This window comes from Schistocerca gregaria, chromosome 5 (genome assembly GCF_023897955.1).
Source record: "Schistocerca gregaria isolate iqSchGreg1 chromosome 5, iqSchGreg1.2, whole genome shotgun sequence".
NCBI lineage: Eukaryota > Metazoa > Arthropoda > Insecta > Orthoptera > Acrididae > Schistocerca > Schistocerca gregaria.
Window position 1 is genome coordinate 287,396,270 of NC_064924.1, and position 25,157 is coordinate 287,421,426.

A 25,157-nucleotide genomic window follows, 5' to 3' on the forward strand; every position below is an offset into this window, starting at 1 on the left:
ATATATATATATATATATATATATATATATATATATACTTCTGTGTACAAACTATGAAACTGGTGATAAGGATTTTTGATTCAGAAACAGGGCCTTTCTTTACACAAACACTGTTTTCACATTCTGCTGCATGACAGCATAGATTTCAGTGAATTAGAAGTGTTTTATAAAATGTAATCCTACATTGCACATAAAATGTTAATATGCATTGAAATGATGATTTAGTGTTTCTGAAATTTTCTTTTTAATTATTACTCCTGTATGGCCTACTTTTTCTCAGATATTTGAGAGATAAATCAACTACAGATCTAAGATTTTTCCTTTTTGTTGAGAAACCAAAATATTGGGAGGAAAAGAATAACTATCTGCAGGAGATTCAATTTACTATTAATGACAACGCCTACTGCAAAGCCGCTGTAGAGTTAATAATGAAGGCATATAACATTACAAAGAAAACATGAAAAGCTATCAAGATTCCTAAATGTTGTTACATGTATAAAAGAAGGCTGAAGAAAAGTAACATGCAGTGGAGGAAAGTAACACATGTTGCTCCAATTTAAAAATGGCTTCCTGGCTCCTCATTTGCTTGATTACCAAATACATTCTGTTTCATTTTGTGTGAATGTCCAAGTCGTAGATATTGGCAATTATTTCATTATCAGGTCTTTTACTTCATCAAGATTTTATCAGAATTTCGTACCTTACTTGATTTGATACACATAAAAGTTGTATATTTCTTTTCACCATCTCTTTAACATATTACATTCCAAATAGGTTTTATAAAAGGTGTAAGTCGTCCAAAACTCTTCTTTCTTATTTTTAATTTTAACTTTTTAGTGCGCAAGTATAATAAAATGAGTATGGTGTACAGTACTGTCAATTCTTTTTCAGTATGGATTCTGATGGCACTCAAAGTTACCAGGCTGTCCATGAGGAACCATCATTTGATATGAAAATAGCAAGAACTTCTCCTGGGCCATACATATGGAAGTCAATGGGCTACAAGCCATGCAGTGCATCTTGCTTGGGAGGTATGATATCTTAAATTGCTGATTATAAGGTTTTACTATGAATTCAAACCAAAAGCTACCAGCTGCTGTAGACAAATGATCGGTGCTGAATATTGCCCCTTTAGAATCAAAAATTATTTCTTATGGGGTGGAATAGCTAAAGGAAGAATGTCAAAAATGGAGGGAAGTTGTTCATAATAGTAAAAAAAAAGATGATGGTATCTGTGCGAGAAGTAGTGAAAGAGAAGTCAAAACTGGATAGCAGCTCTATGTGACTAATAATGTAATGTAAAATGAAATACAGTTAAGCTAACAGAAATCCCAGGTTATGCAACAGATTAAAGGCAGTAGTAAGCTGGTCAGTGAATATAGACTGTCATGGAAAAGGTGACAGTAAAAGAACAAATCTGCCAAGCTAAGCACATACTTAAGTCCAAGTAGGTAACATCACTTGCAGTCTGAATTCTTAGCTGAAGTTCAATAAATATGTAAAAGACCTTTGATGCTGCTGAGCTAGCTTGCAACATTAAACTCAAAGCATTGCCCACTAAAATAAAGCCCAGCACTCACTGGGCATGAGGAGCATTGGTAGCAGTCATTTAGTATGGTGTGACAGAGTGCCATGTTTCAGACTAGCAGAAGTTATCTCGCTTTCCTGCTCTATTGATACATCACTGTCTTTGTAAAGCTTGGATACTACAGTTACCACTGCTTTGAACATGACTCTGCACCTAATACTCTATTAGAGAATGCAGTATTTATTGAAACTATCTGAGGGGAACTGCCTAAATAAAACATTTCCAGGAGAGTTAATATGGCTTAAGGCCTGAATGAAGCTTCATTGGTGCAAGGAAAGCAAACCTGAACTAGCAATAATTGGGAAATGTGTGGTGTGGCCCAACAATACCACAAATATCCTGTTCCATGTTATAGGATCTGTTTGTTAGTAGAGGACACAGATGCTCTGTATCTCGGTAACTGTGGCAATTAGGGTTTAGCAAGTGATACTGTGATTTTGAGTGAGATGTGTGATGACACTAAGTTGAAAGACCAAGGAAGCTGTCATACTGTTTAAGACAATTTATTTGGGAGAAGCGATGGACTCTCAGGAGGGATTTCAAATACCTTGGATGTCAAAAATAGCCCTACACTATGTTTGATGAGATTGGATTTGAAGCTTGTGCTTTATCTCTAATGACCTCACCATTGATGGAATCTTAAATCCTAATCTTCCTTCCTTTGTTGTCACTAGAAATATCATCTCATATTTGAAGTTGTGCTAAAAGCAGCTAAATTAATAATTTAGATACTGCTCTGTATACATTTTAAGAAAAAAGTTAATTTTGGTACGTTTGTGGCCACAGAAATGTTGGCATTCTTCTACCTTAGCAAAGAAAGAGTGGAAATGAAGAGAGAAAACAGCAACAACTGAGAGCTGGAAAAGCTATTTACTAACATATTGCTGCAATTATTAAGTCTGGTTTTCTTCTTGTGCTCGCAGTTCACAAGCATGTAGAATTTTTAAAAGGACATCAAATTCGCCCTTGACTATAGAAATTATTTATTTAACAATTGCAATTCAGCCTTTGGACCATTTTCAAGGGGTAATGTAAAAAATTTTTCTTCAGCACATTCCAGATGTTATACATGTCTGAGGATTTTAAAGTCTGAGATGTGCTGATGCAAACTCTTTTGCAGTTCCACTTGAAAATGGTCCAAAGCCTGAAACTGAAGTTGTGAAAAAAATGATTTCTACAGTCAACAGTGAATATGATATCCTATGAAAAATATTAATTGTGTGTAACTGAGGGTATACACTTTCACTGAAAAACTATTACAATTGATTTTGTATATCTGTAGAAGGATGGAAGATTAGGTTTAGCAGCTCATCGACAGCATGGTCATTAGAGACTGACTATATTTATGTAACAGTTGTGAGCAAACTCAGCATTTGTCTCTACAACAGTAAATGTTACGTTTTAACATCTAGTCTTAATCACACTGTTTACAGCAACTCACTTGAACTGCTTTACCATTACCCTCCATAAACTATTTTTACTATTTTTTTTTCAAATAACCCTCATTTCTCAAGTATCTAGTCATAAAATGCTTCAGATTATATACTTATATCACAGTAAGTCTCTTGTATTAACTGTTTTAGCAAAAATGTAGATTTAGTTCTTTATCCTTCACTAAACTTGCAAAGTTAGAAACTCATTCAATTTTTTACCTAAAGAATCAAAAAGAGTACAAACTGTTTCAGAGGTGATAAGGAAAAGAAGCTACTGTGAATAATGTCAAGCTTTTTAAAATTTGAACGGTGTGCCACAACCTGCATGAAGGCAAATGCTGCTCCTATTTGCTGGTGCAGTGATTGTCGCTCAGGCAACACAAGACTATTAAATAAGCATCTATGTTTGAACCTTTCAGCCAAATTTAGCAGTTTCACTGATGTGAGTGGTAGTTCACATTAATAATATTAAGACTATAGTCAAACAATCGAATATCCAGGATGGAATGTATCAGTATTATAAAACGGACAGTTGCTACTCACCATATAGCAGAGATGCTGAGTCGCCATATAAGCACAATAAAAAGTCTGTCACACAATAAGCTTTCACCCAACAACGCCATTGTCAAAAATAAACAACAGCTGTGAGGACAGATCGTAAGTCGTGCAAGGGTAGCTCAGATGGTAGAGCACTTACCTGCGATAGGCAAAGGTCCCGAGTTCTAGTCTAAGTCCGCCACACAGTTTTAAACTGCCAGGAAGTTTCATATCAGTGCAAACTCCACTGCAGAATGAAAATCCCATTCTGGACACAAATTCTCATGCAAATTCAACTCACACACTCATGACCGCTGTCTTAGGCAGCTGCAGTCAGACTACGAGCAGCAGTACACGATAGGAGAGGCAATCAGGTAGGGGTAAGGAAGGGGCTGGGGTGGAGAGGGGGAGAGATAATGGGGTAAGGGTGGGAGACAGTAAAGTGCTGCTGCAGGAGCATGCAGGAATGAGGTGGAAAGAGGGTAGGACAGCTACATGCAGTTGGGAGGTTAGACAGAGGGCGTGGTAAAGGGGGGTGTGGGGGGAAGGAGAAAAGTCAAACGACTGGGTGCATTGGTGGATCAACACACTCAGTATTTTTACTTCCCTCCTTTCCTGCTTCTCCCCTCCCCCTCTCCGTCTAACCTCCCGGCTGCATTTAGCTGTCCTACCCTCTCTCAACACTGTCCCTGCATGCTCCACAGGAGCACTTTATCATCCACCACTCTTACCCTGCTATCCCCCCTCCTCTTCACCCCAGTCTCTTCCTTACCCTATCTGGTTGCCTCTTCCACCTTGAGCTACTGTTTGTTGTCTTGCTTCAGCTGCTAGAGACTGTGGTCGTGAGTGTGTGAGTTGTGTGTGTGTGTGTGTGTGTGTGTGTGTGTGTGTGTGTGTGTGTGTGTGTGTGTGTGTGTGTGCGCGTGCGTGCGTGTGTATGTGCGTGTGTGTGTGTGTATTTTTAACAAAGGCCTTGTTGGCCAAAAGCTTATTTTGGGACAGTCTTTTCATTGGGCATGTCTGCGACTCAACATCTATATGGTGAGTAGCAACTATCCTTTTCATAATATTATAAGACTACAGTCAAATTGTCATAAGAAGATCCCTGATAGCTAGTAGCACTGTTGCCACCTTTCGACCGAGGGAGGTGGCGCAGTGGCTAGCACACTGGACTCGTATTCGGGAGGCCAACAGTTCAATCCCGTGTCTGGCCATTCTGATTTAGATTTTCTGTGATTTCCCTAAAGCGCTCTAGGCTTCGAAAGGGCATGGCCGACTTCCTTCCCTAATCTGATGAGACTGATGACCTCGCCGTCTGGTCTCCTCCCCCCAAAACAACCCAACTACCACCTTTCAATTGTGAAGTGCAAATGGCTGGAGGTGAAGACAATAGCCATCTATGGAGCTGTGATAGAAGCAGGCTTTATCACAGAGACATTTACAGACTCATGTTGCATGACTGGTTGAGATATGTGCATGAAGCTATTGTGCCTAGTCCAGTGAAGCTGTCAGTAATTAATTTACACCAACTTGAGTATGTCACATTGGATATAGGTTTTTCCTGGGTGGAGCAATATGTAAAATAATGGAAAGGCAACCAATCAGCTATAGCAGATTGATGCATGGAGCACAGTAACATGTAACAGAAAACAGCATTCACACTAGCTTTCAACCACTAGCTCTTTCTCCAGCAGTGGTATACACATTTATACACACAACCTCACAGGGCTGTTGTTGTCATAGGGGTTCTTGTTTGGGTGTCTGTCTGGTTGTGTGTGCGAGTGTGTGTATTATTGCTGGAAAAAGAGCTAGTGCTCGAAAGATAGTGTGAATACTGTTTCCTTGTTATATTTTACTCTGTTTCACACATCAATCCGCTATAGGTGAGTGATTGTGTTTTCCTTATTTTACTTATTGACTATAGGTTGCATCACTGTGTTGCGATCAAAGACTGATGAGATGCTGTGAGTTGTAATAGTTTTAGAAATTTGAAAGAAAGAAAGAGCTGTGTAAAAGTGTTGACTGGGGTACCCCAAAGGATAGGTTCAGCTCCCTAAGCATAAAGAGTTTTGGGTGTTCTTTGTATGCGCAGAGTGGGCCCGTTTCTCATGTTTTGTAGAATCGTGTCTTACCATTAAGTACAGGTGACTAATGGAAGAGTGTAATGGCTATGTGTATTGTGTGGTAACTTTTTTGTTTTGTGTGATGAGAAGAGAAGAGAGAGGGCCAGTGTAATAGTAACAAGGGGTGCACTGAGCTTAAAATACTCAGCCAACAGATGGATCACCAACTACAGTGCCACATGGTCTCATTCCATTACACACAAACAGGATGTTTAGAATTTAATTCAGGACATTAGCACAAAGTTTCATTATCAGGTATTTTATGTCAATACCTCTCATCCTATTGTCAACCAAATACTGGCAATGAAAAGGCCTTCCACCATCAGGGTTTTTAAACCATCTACCCCAAGCTGAGCATTACCGCACAGGGATGTGTTAGAGACCTCTGTTTTAGAGGTGGTTAGTGCTTTGAAGAGTGTGGACAAAAGCATACAAACAACTTAGAAAGTTCATAAATTACCTGGTAGTTTAGGGCATAACTTGAAACCTGACACTAATAAGGAAGAGCCCAAGAAGACTGTTAAGATGTCATTGGTAGGTAGGAGTAATGACACATGATGTAGGAACTGATCTAGAGGTGTTTTTTTTACAGCTATTAGTTTTAACCAAATTCAAGACTCAGTGCTGTTGCCTGTGTTACAAGCTTCTGAGAAAATATCATGGTAAATTAGATCATTTAATAATAATTGGTGGTACACGCAACAATTTGGACTGCAATCCCAAGTAGACAAGTACTAATAACATAAGGCTCATCACTAAGAATATTTCTCATACTAGTTTCAGGATTGTGTTACTGCTTGATCATTGTGATAAATCCCCAATAAAGCATTCTGTGAAACATGTTAATATAGAGGTAGGATAACTACTCTGTCACATCATGCATGTTATGATCTGCATCTGAATGCTTTTAGTTTTAATCTGCTTGCACAATAAACTGCAAGAAAGATCCAATCAGACCAAAGAAGTACATATTAAATCTCAGTGATTTTTCATTGTTTTCTCTACGCATGTTTAGGGCAAAGTAGCAACCTTTATAATAATTTTGTTTAGTCTGTGTAAGCACAAGTGATATATGTCAGTTTAGAGAAAATTAGTTATTAATGCAATGTTCTGGAATAGTTATTTCACTTAATTCATGTACACCTTGACTTGTTTTATGTCCCTAAGGATTCTCCTGTGTAATTGGATCTAGTGAATATGATGATAGAATAAATCACTGTCATTACCATTATAATGTTAAAGAATTTATACCCACATTTAATAGATTTCATAACTGAAGACTTTTGCAACGTCTAATTAATGCCAAAATGATGGTCTACATGTTTAACCCACAGAAAACTTATTATAAAGTTCACTTACACATTTCCCCAAGAGTACTATTTTGTAGACCAAACTGAGAGGCTAAGACTAATTTACTACTTGGTAAGTCATCCCCCCCATGAACCATGGACCTTGCCGTTGGTGGGGAGGCTTGCGTGCCTCAAAGATACAGATAGCCGTACCATTGGTGCAACCACAATGGAGGGGTATCTGTTGAGAGGCCAGACAAATGTGTGGTTCCTGAAGTGGGGCAGCAGCCTTTTCAGTAGTTGCTGGGGCAACAGTCTGGGTGATTGACTAATCTGGCCTTGTAACACTAACCAAAATGGCCTTGCTGTTCTGGTACTGCGAACGGCTGAAAGCAAGGGGAAACTACAGCCGTAATTTTTCCCGAGGGCATGCAGCTTTACTGTATGATGATGGCGTCCTCATGGGTAAAATATTCCGGAGGTAAAATAGTCCCCCATTCGGATCTCGGTGCGGGGACTACTCAAGAGGACGGCGTTATCAGCAGAAAGAAAACTGGCATTCTACGGATCGGAGCGTGGAATGTCAGATCCCTTAATTGGGCAGGTAGGTTAGAAAATTTAAAAAGGGAAGTGGATAGGTTAAAGTTAGATATGGTGGGAATTAGTGAAGTTCGGTGACAGGAGGAACAAGACTTTTGGTCAGCTGAATACAGGGTGATAAATACAAAAGCAAATAGGGGTAATGCAGGTGTAGGTTTAATAATGAATAAAAAAATAGGAGTGCAGGTAAGCTACTACAAACAGCATAGTGAACGCATTATTGTGGACAAGATAGACACAAAGCCCATGCCTACTACAGTAGTTCACGTTTATATGCCAACTAGCTCTGCAAATGACAAATAAATTGATGAAATATATGATGAGATAAAATAAATTATTCAGGTAGTGAAGGGAGACAAAAATTTAATAGTCATGGGTGATTGGAATTCGTCTGTTGGAAAAGGGAGAGAAGGAAACATAGTAGATGAATAGGGATTGGGTCTAAGAAATGAAAGAGGAAGCCGTCTGGTAGAATTTTGCGCAGAGCATAACTTAATCATAGCTAACACTTGGTTCAAGAATCATGAAAGAAGGTTGTATACATGGAAGAATCCTGGATATACTAAAAGGTATCAGATAGATTATATAATGGTAAGACAGAGATTTAGGAATCAGGTTTTAAATTGTAGGACATTTCCAGGGGCAGAAGTGGACTCTGACCACAATCTATTGGTTATGAATTGTAGATTAAAACTGAAGAAACTGCAAAAAGGTGGGAATTTATGGAGATGGAACCTGGATAAACTGAAAGAACCAGAGGTTGTACAGAGTTTCAGGGAGAGCATAAGGGAACAATTGACAGGAATGGGGGAAAGGAATACAGTAGAAGAAGAATGGGTACCTTTGAGGGATGAAATAGTGAAGGCAGCAGAGGATCAAATAGGTAAAAAGACGAGGACTAGTAGAAACCCTTGGGTAACAGAAGAAATATTGAATTTAATTGATGAAAGGAGAAAATATAAAAATGCAGTAAATAAAAACAGGCAAAAAGGGAAAGCAGAAAGGTGGAAGGAGTATATAGAGGGTCTATACAAGGGCAATGTACTTGAGGACAATGTTATGGAAATGGAAGAGGATGTAGATGAAGATGAAATGGGAGATACAATACTGCGTGGAGAGTTTGACAGAGCACTGAATGACCTGAGTCGAAACAAGGCCCCAGGAGTAGACAACATTCCATTAGAAATCCTGACGGCCTTGGGAGAGCCAGTCAAGGCGAAACTCTACCATCTGGTGAGCAAGATGTATGAGACAGGCGAAATACCCTCAGACATCAAGAAGAATATAATAATTGCAATCCCAAAGATGGCAGGTGTTGACAGATGTGAAAATTGCAGGACTATCAGTTTAATAAGTCACAGCTGCAAAATAATAACATGAATTCATTACAGACGAATGGAAAAACTGATAGAAGTCGACCTCGGGGAATATCAGTTTGGATTCCACAGAAATGTTGGAACACTTGAAGAAATAATGACCTTACACCTTATCTTAGAAGAAAGATTAAGGAAAGGCAAACCTACGTTTTTAGCATTCTTAGACTAGAGAAAGCATTTGACAATGTTGTCTGGGATACTCTCTCTCAAATTCTAAAGGTGGCAGTGATAAAATACAGGGAGCGAAAGGCTATTTACAATTTGTACAGAAACCAGATAGCAGTTATAAGAGTCGAGGGGCATGAAAGGGAAGCTGTGGTGGGGAAGGGAGTGAGAGAGGGTTGTAGCCTATCCCCGATCTTATTCAATCTGTATATTGAGCAAGCAGTAAAGGAAACAACAGAATAATTTGGAGTAGGTATCAAAATCCATGGAGAAGAGATAAAACCTTTGAGGTTCACCGATGACATTGTAATTCTGTCAGAGACAGCAAAGGAATTGGAAGAGCAGTTGAACCGAATGGACAGTGTCTTGAAAGGAGAATATAAGATGAACATCAACAAAAGAAAAACGAGGATAATGGAATGTAGTCGAATTAAGTCGGGTGATGCTGAGGGAATTAGATTAGGAAATGAGACATTTAAAGTAGTAAAGAAGTTTTGTTATTTGGGGAGCAAAATAACTGATGATGGTCAAAGTAGAGAGGATATAAAATATAGACTGGCAATGGCAAGGAAAGCGTTTCTGAAAAAGAAAAATTTGTTAACATTGAGTATAGATTTAAGTGTCAGGAAGTCGTTTCTGAAAGTATTTGTATGGAGTGTAGCCATGTATGGAAGTGAAACATGTACAATAAATAATTTGGACAAGAAGAGAATAGAAGCTTTCAAAATGTGGTGCTACAGAAGATTGCTGAAGATTGGATGGGTAGATCACCTAACTAATGAGGAGATATTGAACAAAATAGGGGAGAAGAGGAGTTTGTGGCACAAGTTGACAAGAAAAAGGGACCAGTTGTTAGGACATGTTCTGAGGCATCAAGGGATCACAAATTTAGCATTGGAGGGCAGCGTGGATGGTAAAAATCGTAGAGGGAGACCAAGAGATGAATACACTAAGCAGATTCAGAAGGATGTAGGTTGCAGTAAGTACTGGGAGATGAAGAAGCTTGCACAGGATAGAGTAGCATGGAGAGCTGCATCAAACCAGTCTCAGGACTGAAGACCACAACAACAACAACAAGTTGATTCATTCATGTACCTACTGCCAATTTTTGTTGAATGTCATTGTTTATTTTTCTCTTTCTAGTTTACTGCATCAATCATTATTTGATCTCGAAACATGTTTCTGCACATTATTGAAATAGATTTTGTTTGTTTTTCAAGTTCATTCCAAAAACACTGTTTCAAAGGATGTAACAGCCTTAATTTTTAGTAAGATTGTGTTTTCTTTTTTAATACAGATTGATTTTTCATAAATAGAAACCTTTTGTTTTAGTGATTGTTTCACAGTAGCTTAGAGAAATGTAGAAGTAAATAAGTTTCATATGGTTTTCCTTTTTTAGGGTGAAAACTATCCCATGAATTTACAAATTTCAGTCTGAATAGGGAGTGTAGTTATGAGTTAATTACTGCCAGCAGTTAATATATAAATTAGCTTATATGAATATGTTTTGGCTGCATCCAGGGAGGAGAAATTGTAAAGCTACTACAGAAAATTTTTACGTTCATAATTTTTCTTATCTAATGAGGAAGTCTCAACATTTTACAGTTCTGCAATACTGAGTAGGTATATTTAAATAAAGTTGAGTATAGATGATAAAAGCTTGGGAAGCAAAAACAGTGTCAAGTCAGTGGAATGTTCAGGACAGTATATAAATGAGGATAGATCAAGTAAAGAGAAACACTGAGCAACAGATTTGCATGTACAAAATATTGATAACAGTTGAACTTTCAAGCAAAACTCTTCTTGAGAGAACTAACACACACACACACACACACACACACACACACCACACACACACACACACACACACACACACACACACACACACACACACACACAAAGTGACCTGAAAAAAAAAATTCCTAAATCTCAACTAGTTACCATTGTTTCTTATCTACTTGACACTCAGCATCTTCTATTTGAAGAGTGGTGATCTGTCCTCATGCATATATTAAAAGATTAAAGTGAACAGTGTGTGTGTGTATGTGTGTGTGTGTGTGTGTGTGTGTGTGTGTGTTTGTGAGGGCATGTGCGTGTGCTTGTATAACATTAAATTCAAAATACATACTCCTCATGAATCAGTGGACTAAATGAAGTTTAATTGTGTGCACTGACAAATAACTAGGACATTTAATAGAGGGCTGTTGTTCTTATTTCCAGTAAGAACATTTTTACAAACCAAGGTTTCATGGTGTCAAGATTATATCAAGCAAACTGGACTTCTGCACACATTTTCATGACTGGACGCATTTTAATGAAATTAGAACATTTTTAGAAATAGTCTTAGCACAACTAGGACATATATGTTAAGTAACAGATAAATATTTATGTAATTCTGCATTAATTATATCATATCTTCATTTTATTTTCAATAGGTATGCAAGAGTCATTTATAATATGTGTTCATGAAAGCACACAGAAAACTGTGAATCCATATTTCTGTGATAAAGAAAGCAGGCCAGAAACATTATATCGAACATGTAATGAATTTCCATGCCCTCCTCGATGGAATTATTCTGAGTATCAAGCTTGTTCTAAGCCATGTGGCATTGGTATAAGAACAAGAGAAGTAACATGCATCCATGAGGTCACAAGAGGAGGAAGTAATACAATCATAGTGCCAAATAGCATGTGTCCTCAACCACCTCCTCCTAACAGACAATACTGCAACATTGTGGACTGTCCTGTGAAGTGGCACACTGGTACCTGGTCTAAGGTCAGTAATGGCATAAATATAATTTAATGTACCAATTTTCTAAATAATAATTAGTTACATATTTAATATTTAAATATTTTGTTTTTCATGGATGAAATATCAGTACCTATTTTTGGCTACAGCATTATATTTTCAATTAAACAATAAAATCACAAATGAAAACTTCAAACATAAAAGAAAGTTGGGGGAAAACATAACGCAAGGGAGCTGCTTAAGAACAGAAACTGGCCTCAGTCTTTTATAACTTTGTGTAGGGGAGAAAATGTAAAGAAAGTTGAAAAATGTAATGACTTTGCCACATTCCTGAAAGGTGGCCCTTCTTAACGGCATCTAATGAATGAATGAATAAATAAACATAAAACAGGATAACTTGAATAAGCTCATGAATTGTGAGCCACACATACGAATATATGGCACTGATTATTGGGAAATCAAAATTGGCAATAAACTTAATCATTGCTTAGAGCTTCTACCTACATTTTCATCTCAGATAACCAAATAATTTTTTTCTCTTATTTTAATATTTACCTTAAAACTGTGTTAAATGTACTTAATGGATAAATGTCAATGCTCTCAATGTTATTTGTAAAAGTAAACTCCTAGTTTCGGTGCCCTTCAAGGCATTTTTTTCAGTAGGAGAAAATGCTGTAAGACAGATGACGGTCTGAATTGTATTACACTTTAGATTCAACTTCTGTAACATTAACAATGATCTTTTTCTAACCACGTGTCTTTCTGTCCCATTCTTAATTTGTAAATTCTTGTCTTATTGACCTGTTGTTTCCACCCAGCTTATTCTTAGTACCTTTTTTCTCTGTTGTGTGTTTCTCATGTGCTACAACCTAAAGGAGCCGGAAGTATTACAGCTTGTTGTCTATACTGGTGCATCTGCTGCTCTAGGCGTTACATCACCTCTACTTAGGGTGTCCATTTCATTTTCACTGAAAAAGGGGACATTTAAAATAAATTAGAGAAAAACCTGGGACAATGAAGAAAAAAATGGGACATAAATATTGTATTGACTAAATTTAATACACATACAAGGTTACCTTTAGAACATGCACTCAGATGATCCCAAATCACTTTTTACAATTATTCTGCTACACTATCATCATACTTTTCACTTTTATGTACTTTATCAAGAAGTGCATTTTCATTTGAAATTATGTCATAAAAATCAGTACACGATACACCATTAAAATGTGTTTTGACAATGAGCAAGGCCCTCACTGTTTCACCTTTCATTCTGTTTTTTTCATCTGACCACAAAGAGTTCACTAACGAAAACACACGTTCCACAGCAGCATTTGACCCAGGAATTGCCAGACAAAACTCCATCAAAGGAATCATGTTTTTCATGTTAATGGTTTTACTTTTGAAATAAGCAAATATTTTACACCATGTTGCACTAACACTTTCTTTGTCTCCTTCTTCACTTTTTATGAAGTTCTGTGCACATGAAAATTCATCGAACAGTTTGCCTTCATCAACAGGAAATTTGGTACAATACTTTTAACAAAAACACAACAGTCCTGAATATCCTTCCACTGTAGCTGCTCCTTTTCAGTATTAACCGAGTCAAATGCTTTAAAAGTGTGAGGAATGTTAAAAACCGTTCTTTAATAAACTCAATGAAAGTCATAGAAGATGTCAGCATAAATATAAAATGGTTCTACAGTAATTTCACCCTCTTCTTCCAGCTTTCTTATAGTCTCATGCACAAAGGATGTGCGAAAAAGATTTTCCTACATTGTAATTTGCCCAATAATTTGTTTATTTCTTGATAAACTTCCACTGTTGTGATTTGTTGTTTCTCAATACATTTAATTGTTGTGGAGAAAGGTTTTAGCTGACTAACAAGAAAATGTAGAAGAACAATAGACAGAGAGTTATCAAAGAATTGTTTAAGGATAACAGGACACTTACCAAGGGAAATGAAATATGATTTCAAAGCAGGAAATATCTCTACTGTTCTTTCCAATGCTGGTAGCAGAGATAGCCACCTTGTCTTGCTGTGCCCAAGTACAGTTTTGTATTCAGTTTCAGTAAACTTACAGAATGACTTCAGAGATTCAACCTTTATTGCATATATATGGAAATGCTGGTAGATTTTGTTTACAATTAATTGGCAGTCGATGGCAGTCTGAGCCAGTTTGTAAGGAATTGTCCACCACATGTGCTGGACAGTCAACACCTACTATTCACTGTGTTCTGTTGTAGTTTATAGAACAAATTGTTTTTTCCTTTCCTCTGCTTACCACCAAAATTGGTCTTAGTGTGGTGTGCAGAAACTGCAATCACCTTTCTCTCAAGATCATATTTCTTTAGAAACCTCCAGCACATAATTCTGAAGTATAATCTGAAGTTTCTCCAGCTAAATTAACCAATTCGAGCACTTTCACCATGATGCCATTTTCAGGGTGAAAATACCTGAAAAGGAGAGAAACCAACTTCAAATACAGATGATTCGATGTATCAATCATTACAGAAATGAATCGAGCATTTTTCAGTTCATTTAAAACCTGCTGAGCTGCATACGGTGCAATAACATTTGAAATGATTGCATTCCATTTTGTGTGTGCACATGTGAATTTAGGATTGAAAAGTTTTTTAACAACTGCTGTAGTACAGTCCATTGACTTAAAGCTATGGTTATGCATTGCAACGTGGTGTGCAAACGTAGCTTCTTGTGCTGACAACAGCCTATCCATTTCTGTTACTGATTTTAAGTTTCATAGTAGTCACTCACGCATTTATTTGCCCTTTTCGTTTGATCACTCATGCGATGTTTCTTCGTCTTAATGTGATTCATAATGTCATACCTTCCACCATGACCAACAGCAAATTTTAATCTGCACAACATACATTTTACGGTTTCTCCACTACCAGTGATAAAAGGAAACTCACTTTTTATATTGCTGTTAAAATTACACTTTCATTTTGGCATAATGAAACAGTGATTGCACAGTTCATAACATTAACAGTGTGGGGACGAAAGCCAGAGAGCAAGTATCAGTGGTGCAGAGTATCTCTGGACTGAAAGGATGGATTCAGTGGATTGATTTAGAAGAGAAGAATCTTCGTTGTTATTCATAACCTATAGTGCATTTCAAATTACTTGTTATTTTAAACAGTTTGGTACATGTTTGGGGTATGCTGAAAGTCATCGCACGCTTCCTAGTGTAAATAATTGCGCAGTTAATAACAAGTCAGACAACCAGTAGCGTAAAATACTCCAGCCAAGCAGAATCATAAAAAAAAAACAGGACATTTGAGCGTTCCCAAAGAAACTTTCAGGACAGCAGGACATTTTGGTAATAAAACGGGACTGTCCCAGGAAAAACGGGACAAATGGACACCCTACCTCTAGTACATCTTTCTTTACTTTTGCAATTTGACTTATTCCAAACATAGCTTTACCCTCAAGCCACTCTTAAGAACCAGCCACAAAAGAGGACATCACCCATTATCCAATGTCACCTTGGACTAGAGCAACTTAACTCATACAGGTATCTGGATGTAAACATTTGTGGCAATATGATATGGGACAATCATACAGGCTCAGACATAGATACAGCAGGTGGCCGACTTTGGTTCATGTGTAATGTAGCTGGATCAACTGATGTCACTAATGAAACCAAATAGCTGGTGCATCATTACTGTCAACTGCTGTGATGAACTACCTGGAGAGTGCTTGTAATCAGGAGTGATTTCTGGTGATACCACACAAGAATTCTTCATGTAAACTGGTCCAGGGAGGGTCTGAGTCAGTTGTGAGATGATCTGTGGAGTGCACTGCGAGTATGCTATCAGCTTGGGTAAAGTGCTTATATTGTGAACTTGGTTCCTCATAGGCACATAGGCTTAACTTTGTTAAGGCATGGACTGGGCTTTGCTTTGGAATGTAAATTTAAGACAGCCTGTACATTTTCTGAGGAGCATCTTCTATATCTCCCATGTTGTGAATAAACTGGGCAAGCCCCTGTTCATAATGTGCGTTTATCATCTTTCACTAAAGTGGCAATGACTGTCAAGTGTAAAAATTGGACCTTGAACAATTGTGAAAGTAGGCAAGAGTTTTCAACCATGGACCACTGGTAACTAGTACTTATATAAGCCACACACAGTTGTCAGGAGCTAACAACAGCTGTATTGTAAGCAAGCATTAATGAATGTACCAGGAACAAATCCTGTGTCACTCATGTCTATGGCTTTTCCACAGTTTAAACAACAACATGAAGAGTGGGATGCTTACTGCCAATGACTGCAAGTGGGAAAGTGCCGGTAGACAGGCACAATAAATAAAACACACAAACACACACACAGAATTTCTAGCTTTCGCAATTGACGGTTGCTTCTTCAGGAAAGATGGAAGGAGAGGGAAAGACGAAAGGATGTGGGTTTTAAGGGAGAGGGTAAAGAGTCATTCCAATCCCGGGAGCGGTTGCGAAAGCTCGAAATTCTGTGTGTGTGTTTGTGCGTTTTATTTATTGTGCCTATCTACCGGCTCTTTGCCGCTTGGTAAGTCTTGGAATCTTTGTTTTTAATATATTTTTCCCATGTGGAAGTTTCTCCTGAACTCATCACATAATACAAAAATTAGGGCCTACCCAGGCATACCTTAGTTTATAATATTTTTTTATATTACTAGTAGATTATTTGACCAAAAAAACAGTTATTGCCGTCAGGTTAGAATTTTTCCAGTGAAAAAAGGACACAAAGCCATCTTATGTGGATTGGGCTGCCAACCTACAGGAGCTAAGTAGGAATCACAATTTGTGAAGTTCCTCTTCGCTTGCACACTTCTTTGACAGTTGCTCTTCTCCTTTTCAGTGATGAATTCTTTCTGCATTAGTGTTAGCTGTTGATCAGTTGGGTGAAGTTCATTAAGCATAAGGGACTGAGATTTATTATTTCCATTGTTGCAAGGTATTATCCAATTGCAGTAGCAAAATAATGCCAAAGGACTTGAGTAGAACCTCAGCTTTCGTGAATGCTTCAATGTTGGATGGCTTTCCCTACAAGTGAATTACTGGCCATAATTCCTCTGTCTTACAATCATAAAAGTCAGTACACTACTTGGCTTTCTATTGAACACTTCTTCTGATAAAGTGTTCGTGTCCAATCACATCTTTAGATTCCATATTAATGACTGGTGCACTGGTGTGCACTCAAAAACAATAAACTGTGAAACTCTTTGTTGAACCACACATTGTTGCACCTCACTGAGATAGTATTCATTCCCATATCGATTGAGATGCGGCAATGGTGACCTCTCATCCCTGGAACACTTGAATTTCCCTCTTGCAAATGAATTATCCAAGGCAAATTATACTGACTTGCCAGCTTTGTACAGCATGGCTGGAAGGACACACTTGTCTAAGCCAAATTTGTTCTCTTCTGGCCATAGCAGCCACTGCTACACGTAAATCAAGGGTTTCTGTTCTGGATCTCACTTGAGTACCACTGTCACATCTTGATTCCACATTCTCTTCAGCTGCAAGTACTGTGTCTCCCCAACATCATCCACTGAGGCATGTCACAGATGAAAAGTTTGGCGTGACAACATTTGGTCTTGGCAAATATTGACTCCAACATCACAGACCTTGTCCGGCAATGTTACATCAAGTTGCACCTCTGCAGTGGTTCTCTAACTGCCCCAATGCTGCAGAGCCATGGGAGCATAACAAGTAGCTGTTTTAAATGATCTCATGTTGCTTTTAGCTGTTAGTGTTTTTGTGTTATTATTGTAAATTCAGCATTATGGTCATTTCCAAGCAGCTACAAAATGAAATACAACATATTGAGAACAGTGTAGTGTGGGATTAACAGTATGCGCAACAGTTTTCATTTTGTTGACATTTGTTTACTTACAAGATTTTTGACATACAGGTTGACTGACATGGGGCACAGTTTACAGTGAAATATTCATGCACATCAAAGAGCAACCAGTTAATGATATCAGTCAGTTGCCAATCACGACAACCATTTTACATACTGTAATTTTGAGTGGACTGTGTATATCATGACAGGGTGACACATCTAAAGAAATGTACACTTATAATATATTAGAGTAAAACAATTGAGAAAAAATTTATTTCTGAGGTCTGTTTATTGAGTGTATATTGTGGTGGTTCTTTAAAGGTGGTAATGCTCTGATAATAGAAATCATTGATGTTATAAAAAAGAACCTACTCAAACAGAATTAAATTGGAATAGCCAAACCTGATGAAATTATTCAGTTGTTACAATTGATATTGTCTTTCAAGTATTTTAAATTGCAAATTGAGATGTATTCACAACCAGGTGGTGTTGCCATGGGCAGTTTATTGCTAGCACACTAGCAGATATTTATGTAAATAATGTAGAGAACCAATTCTCTGAAAAACATACTAATATGACTAACAAGATTTTATATAACGATCTGTAGGAAGGTGATAATGTTGTTCTTTTAATGGTACAACTACTGAAATCAAAAGTATGCTTTCAGAATTTGACAGTGTACATCCAAATGTTGGCTTTACTGTGGAACTAGCCAAGCAATTTTTTAGATTCATCAGTGATACAAAATGACAATGGCACCAATACATTTGGAATATTTCGGAAACCAACGTGCACTGACAGTGTAATACTGTATGTAACTGTTCATGCCATGCAGAAATACATAAGGAAGTCTGTTTTTACTACGTGACAACAGAATAATTAAGCTCCCTTTAGAACAGAGTGAAATTACCAAAGAGTTGTGGTTATCACCTATGGGTGGTCAATAATAACTTGCACTAAGTATCATATATACACTTATTAAGCACTGAGACATAGAACAAAAGCAGTTCAAAGAGGTCAGAGTCAAATATAGGGTGCTCTGTGCCAGAGACACTACAGTGCCACGGAGCTGACTCCTCCACCCCCCCCCCCCCCCCCCCCCCCCCCTTCTGTAGTGTTGAGCATGGCGGAGGGAAGCTTGATGACTCAAATTTGTAATCGTCGTGCCAGCGCAGCGAGCATGAGAAGTAGGTACGTTGGAAACTGTGCTGCAAGGGTCCTTTGTGGTCAACTGCTGTGTAGGCGGAGAGATGTCAGTCAAAGGCAGGTTGGTGGTGTCGGGAGGCAGACTGACAGTGATGGGAGGCAGGTCAGAAGCGTTGGAAGGCAGGTCGGAGAGTGACCACACTGGTTTCAGGCTATTAACAGACACAGTCTGTGGTCATCCATGTAGATGAATAATGAACATGTTTGCACCCTGACGTAACACATTGTGAGGGCCCAAATAAGGTGGTTGCAAGGCTGCTTGCATGGAGTTGTCACACAGCATCACAAATTCACATGATGCAAGATCCTTGTGGACGAACACAGGCAGGGTGGAGTGAGGGCGTGGCAAGGGGAGTGTAGAGGCATGCAACATGTGCACATACCCATTCAACCAGAGCCAGAAGATCCATAGTATAAGCCGACGGTGGACCCTCCACGAACTCTGTTGGAAGAAGAAAGGGTTCGCCATAGAGAATCTCAGAGAGCGATGCATTCAGGTCTTCTTTATGGGCCGAGCAAATGCCCAGCAGGACCCAAGGGAGGGCCTCAGACCATAAGCTGTCATAACACATAAGCATGGCCTTGATAGTGCAATGCCACCATTCAACCAGGCCGTTCATTTGCGGGTGGTAAGCCGTGGTGTGGAATTTAGCAACACTGCAGAGTTCATACAGTCATGTAGAGAGATTGGGCTCAAACTGTCATCCCTGTGTCACAGTTCTGCCCACTTTATTTCTTCATTTATTGTCCTCGGTGTCAATGTACTGCATTACTACACTGGCTGAAAAATGGGGTTTGTAATTTGGACACTGACTGCGGTAAATAATGTATCCGACTGATGCACAGTTACGTTTCACTGTCTTTTACTGTCACTTTTCACAACCCCCCATATACACATTTAATACATGGCCATTGCACTATTGTTTAAACTTACCATAAGCCTCCTTAATATTTAGCAGGTGAACCTCCACATACTGCTACAATAGTTTACTATTGAACATCTATGAGCAGTGAAAGCAGAACCACATAATTCACTGTTCTTTCGGAATAATCAGGTACATATGGAACAGACACTGTCGTTCGTTTTACACACAGCCTAATAGTTTAACACTTGTTCCACAGGTAAGTTGAAGCATTGTTGTTGTTCTAACCAACACAGGTTTCTCGTCTGAAACTTAGCCGTGGACTGACTGTCTCGTGACCAAAAATCAGGCCCTATGATATATCATCACAATAATAGGTACTGAAACTACACATTGTTCAAAGTTTAATTTACAGAAATTACAATTAAAACTTAACTCATTCAATTAACTGAATACATAGGAAAATTCCTTCCTTTCAACAGTTTTATCTATTACAAGGTTTAGGCCAAATTATTTGTTTAAATGATGAAATTGACATACATCATTACGTAAACAATACTTCTGACAACACTGTTAACTACTTTGGAATTAATTAAGGGCTGGCTTTGTTCACATGTTTTTGAATAGAGCCAAATAAATACTTTAAGATTACTAGCATTTTGTCTTCCAAATGTTTACTGTTATTGCAGAATTAAATTTTTTAAAATGTCAACAATAGAATTTAAGTTACAAAACAATTACTGACTTCACCCTATAATGAAAGATAATAACTAGTAATAGTCAAAATAAATTATAAAATCAATTACATACATAAAACTAAGCACAAAATTTGATCTGGTACTATATTCTTTAAAACTGAGGGCCAACCTTTCTTTATTATGAAAATGCAGATTATACTCACTTATGTCAATCATAATTAGTCCAGTAAATGAAAAAATGAATTTAAGAAGGCAAATGGCAAAACAAGAGGGGAATTAAAATATCTCAGTTTTCTTTCTCACACCTGGTCAGTCGTGAGAGATGGGACAGCCGAACTAGCAACCCGTGCCGAGACGAAAGAACGAGCAATAGTCTCAACCATGACGTCAACAAGAGGGTCCACCTTGACCCAGTGGGTTATGTGGTCGATTATCAATAAGATGTATCTGTACTCCTCAGAAGGGGGGAGGGGACCAACGCCGTCGATGTGGATATGCTGAAGGTGCCCTCTTGGAACATCAAACTTGCCTAATGGAGGTTGAGTGTTCCTGCCGACCTTGCTACGCTGGCATGGTACACATGCATGGGTCCAAGTGCGGCAGTCATGCTTTACGCCAGGCCAGACAAAGTTCTCAGTAACAAGTCTCGTCATCATTTGCGTTACAGGGTGAGCCAACCCGTGCAAAGCAGTAAAGATCCTGTGACAAAGGGCAGTAGGGACCAGGTGGCGGGGAGTGCCCGTAGAGATGTCGCAAAGGACTGGCATCATCAACCCATGTAGGATATGAGGTTGGACAAAGAGCGATGACTCGTTGTCTGAAATTAATCACTGTATATCGTCATCTTCGGCCTGAAGTCAAGCGAGCTCTTCCAGATTCAGTGGTGGAAATTCCTTGGCAGAAAGTCTTTAGCTGGGTTATGAATAGCATCCACGAGAGGCTTGTGATCTTAGGAGGTCGTGAAAGGTCACCCCTCGAGGTCACTACAGAAGTGTTAAATCGCCTCATACTCAGTGAGGAGCTCACGGTCGAAAGTCGACCACGTACACTGGCTCTTAGTCAGTTTCTCCGAAAAAGTAAATGCATTGAGCGTAGGTTTGCCCAGTCCAACTTCCATTTCCCCCTGGTGTTTTTGCCGGAGTGGGTGACAGTGAGGGCCATTTGGACGGAGGCAACTTGAGGAACATGGTGGCAGTAAAAGTTTGTCATACCCAGAAAATGACAGAGCTGAGCATAATCACAGGAAGAGGAAGAAGGAGTATGGCTTCGACACAAGAATTATTCAGATGGAGGACGTTGGTAGAGACACTTTGGCCTAGGAAGGTAATGATGTGGAACAGAGCTGAGATTTATCATGGTTGATCACCACGCCTTTGGCAGCGAGAACTAAATGGACTGCATCGAAGTGAACTTGATGCTCCTCAGCAGCGGAGGAAAAGATCTGTATATCATCCAAGTAAGCATAAGCAAATGGCAAAGGTAGCAAAATGGAATCAATGAACTGCCGCCATGTCTGCACAGCATTTTTTAGTCCGTAAGGCATGTAACAGTATTCAAATAGGCTGAAGGAAGTGCCATTACTGAGGACCAATACTCGTAAAGGGAGGTCGGCAAGAAGGGTCAGGAAGGGGTTTGCAGGCAATGTCGGTTCACTGACCTTGCTGAACCAGGGCGGCGTAGGCGGTGCATTTCTGAAGTTGGCGATGGAAGACACGGTACAGGAGGGAAGTATGGAGATGCGTCTTGTAGATTCATCCGCGGTGGTGAGAAAACGACATCAGGCGGAAGAAAGGTGTTGACCAATGATAGGTGAAGGGGACATCTTTATGGAGCACAGACCGCAATAGGAGAATGATTGGCGGGAATCAAGGTGAGGTTAGCAGGTGAAAGTGTGTCGCTGGCATGCTTGGCCAGGATAACGCTAACATTGGCACCGGTATCAATAAGAAAGTGAGTGCCCGATGACATATCTGTGGCGTAGAGGGGGTCACGTCGCTGAAGCAAGTTGCACAGTATCAGGCGGTAGATGCCATGAAGGAACATGGTGTGACGTGGTGCCTAAACGTGCCCGGTGGAATCATTTGAGTAGGCGCAAAGCACGTGGCAGTTGCAAGCAGCGGCCCCATATGCAGTGTGGAACCAGCACAGCGGGTAGGCCGGCTGTCGGGACAGTGGCATGCAGTGCAGAAGGGGACTGCAGCTGACTGCAACGGGGCTGGTAGCCGATCGGATTGCTCCTCAGGCAAGGTCACTGGCTGTTGGGAGCCCACTGGCAGTACCACGGGTGGGCTGCTAGGTGGAGGCTCCTGTCTAGCAGCCGAGGCAAGCACGCTGGCCTCTGCCGGCTGGGTGCGGAACCGAAGGTGCAGGCTTGCCAACTGAGAGTGATGGAGACATTGTTCGTGACAGGTGGTGACGGTGACGAATGATAGCGTAAGCCTGATCTGCCATACATAATCGAACCTCGAGTGGGTCAGTGTCATGAGACAGCAGATGAAGTTGCAGATCCAAAGGCATCTCGACCGTCCACAATATCCAAAGTGCGGCGACAGGTAATGCTTGGTTGTCGATTAATGCACTTAGGTGCTACCAAAGGGATGCGGTCGTCTAGATGCTCGTTGTGAATAATGTGGTGGATAGCCTCCTCTGTAGGGTGAGAAAGGTGCTCGTTAAGCGGTGCTCTTGCTGTCAAATATTTAGGCCAGAGAGGAGCAAGTCGCTGATGAGGTCTGTATGAACAAGGAGGTGGTGCACCAGGCATACAGAAAGGGCGTTGTCATTTGAAATGCCATGGATGTCCACTAGGTGATCCACTAAGACGAACCAAGTCTTTGTGTTATCTTTTTGCAAAGCAGGTAGCTTGGGGAACCCGCTGGGTAACACATGTTGAGGCAGCACTGGCAGACGTAAATCCATGCAAGCAGGGCAAGATGCCTCAGACACTGGGCATGCAGTAGCAGTGAACGGTGCATCACTTGCGGTCTGCGTGGGGGGTGGCCGCTTGCAGCACACAGTGTGGAGTGTGCAGGTGCAGAAGCTGGCACAGTGTGTCCAAACGGCATGCCCGCCGAAGTACTTGGCAGCAGACAGGAAGGGGGTTGCAGCACTGCCAAGGGGGCATGCCCCAGAAACTGGTGCAGGTGGAATGGCCGGTACCATTACAAAAATCAAAAATGGGCAGAAGGCAGTCATGGTGCAACAGTTGCAGAAACAGGTGCGGTCGAGGCGACTGGCGTCACCAAGACAATGTGCAGTGGGACGGGGGGTCGTTGCACATAAGAACTTGCTACCCCGTGCATAGAAATATGATCGTTCACGATGCTGTTATGTGGCATGCACTGTCCGTATTGTGGCCATTGTTGTGCTGCTGCACTAGAGGGTGGCCATGTTGAGCCCATTAAGGTTAGCCAGCCGTTGGCATGGCTGGGCTTAAATAATTGTTCACTTTTAAGCAGACACACATTAGGTACACTTGACCACTTGTGGTCACAAGCACAATTAATAGGGTGTGTGGCACTAACACAGAAAGACATTGGTAGATCCATTGTGGCAAGAACAGTGTGGTCTGGCACATGAATTTCGTTAATGACGAAAACAAGCAAAATAACTTGCCATCACACAATGAAGATGTTGGGGTCACCACTGTGGTTATCACGTGTAGGTGGTCAGTAATAACACACTAAGTATCGTTTATTAATTTATTAATCACTGAGACCGAAAGAACAAACATGGCTCAACAGAAGTTGTGCACCGGGAGACATAGAGCAAAAGCTGATGAAAGAGGTCAGAGTCAAAGATAGAGCACTCTGCACTAGAGACACCACAGAGTTATATACTGTACTTATATGTACTAAAACACATAGCACGTGGTGACAATATGGTAGACAAAATATCTTGTACAAAATTGCAGAACAAAAACAAAAATCTTGATAAATAATAATATTGACATGAGAAGGATAACCAGAAAAATGAAATATGTCACTTTACCTTGTTATGGTGCCACATCAGATAAAATAGCCAATAATTTTTGGGTTCCACACGAATTACGAAGTCAGGATAACAATGACAAACAAAAAAGGAAAAATAAAACATTTACACTGTCAATAATTTATAAAATCAAATATGATGAATGTGGAAGTTTCTCTGTATAGCAGATTGGTAGATATTTCTACACCAGATTTGGAGAGAGCGCCAAAAAGCATAGATTACAGCCTGTGTTTCAAGACATGAATTCATGAGGCCATACGCTGCTGTTTCATCCATAAGAAAACTCTGTGGATGCCAAAATGAGCTGTTATTAAAATATTTATCTCAGGAAGGTAGTTTATGACTCTGCAGAAGCTAAACTAAGCTGTTATGAAAATATTATTCTCACAGTGGTAGTTTAGTATTCTGTTGTATTGTCTTCACAAAAATTTTTGGGAAGAAGGGAGATGGTTCAGTCCCTTACCTCCAATTTTGTAAATGGATATGGATGTTACTGAGTTAGTAACCTACTTTGGTCGTTCTGGGAAACATTCTCTGAGACATGAACTAGCTACAATAGTGACTCAAGGTGGGCATTACCAAGCCAACACAAGATTTTAATACTTTGGTTGAAGCACTGTCATAGCCATGAAAGTACAGCTTTTTAATGACTTAATGATTTTTGTGACCTCTCTCACATAATGTTTGGCAAAG

The 25,157-nt window shown here is 39.6% G+C and overlaps 1 protein-coding gene across 13 annotated transcripts in view; it reads left to right on the forward strand.

Annotated features, from left to right (window-relative positions):
* Nucleotides 1–25,157, forward strand: part of LOC126272639 (protein madd-4) — a 1,706,630-nt gene that overhangs the window by 1,545,098 nt on the left and 136,375 nt on the right. For all 13 annotated transcript variants that reach the window (XM_049975622.1, XM_049975626.1, XM_049975621.1 and 10 more), the window contains 2 exons: nucleotides 892–1,031; nucleotides 11,547–11,887. In XM_049975622.1, the coding sequence (XP_049831579.1) occupies nucleotides 892–1,031; nucleotides 11,547–11,887 (481 nt within the window). The remainder of the gene's footprint in view (nucleotides 1–891; nucleotides 1,032–11,546; nucleotides 11,888–25,157) is intronic.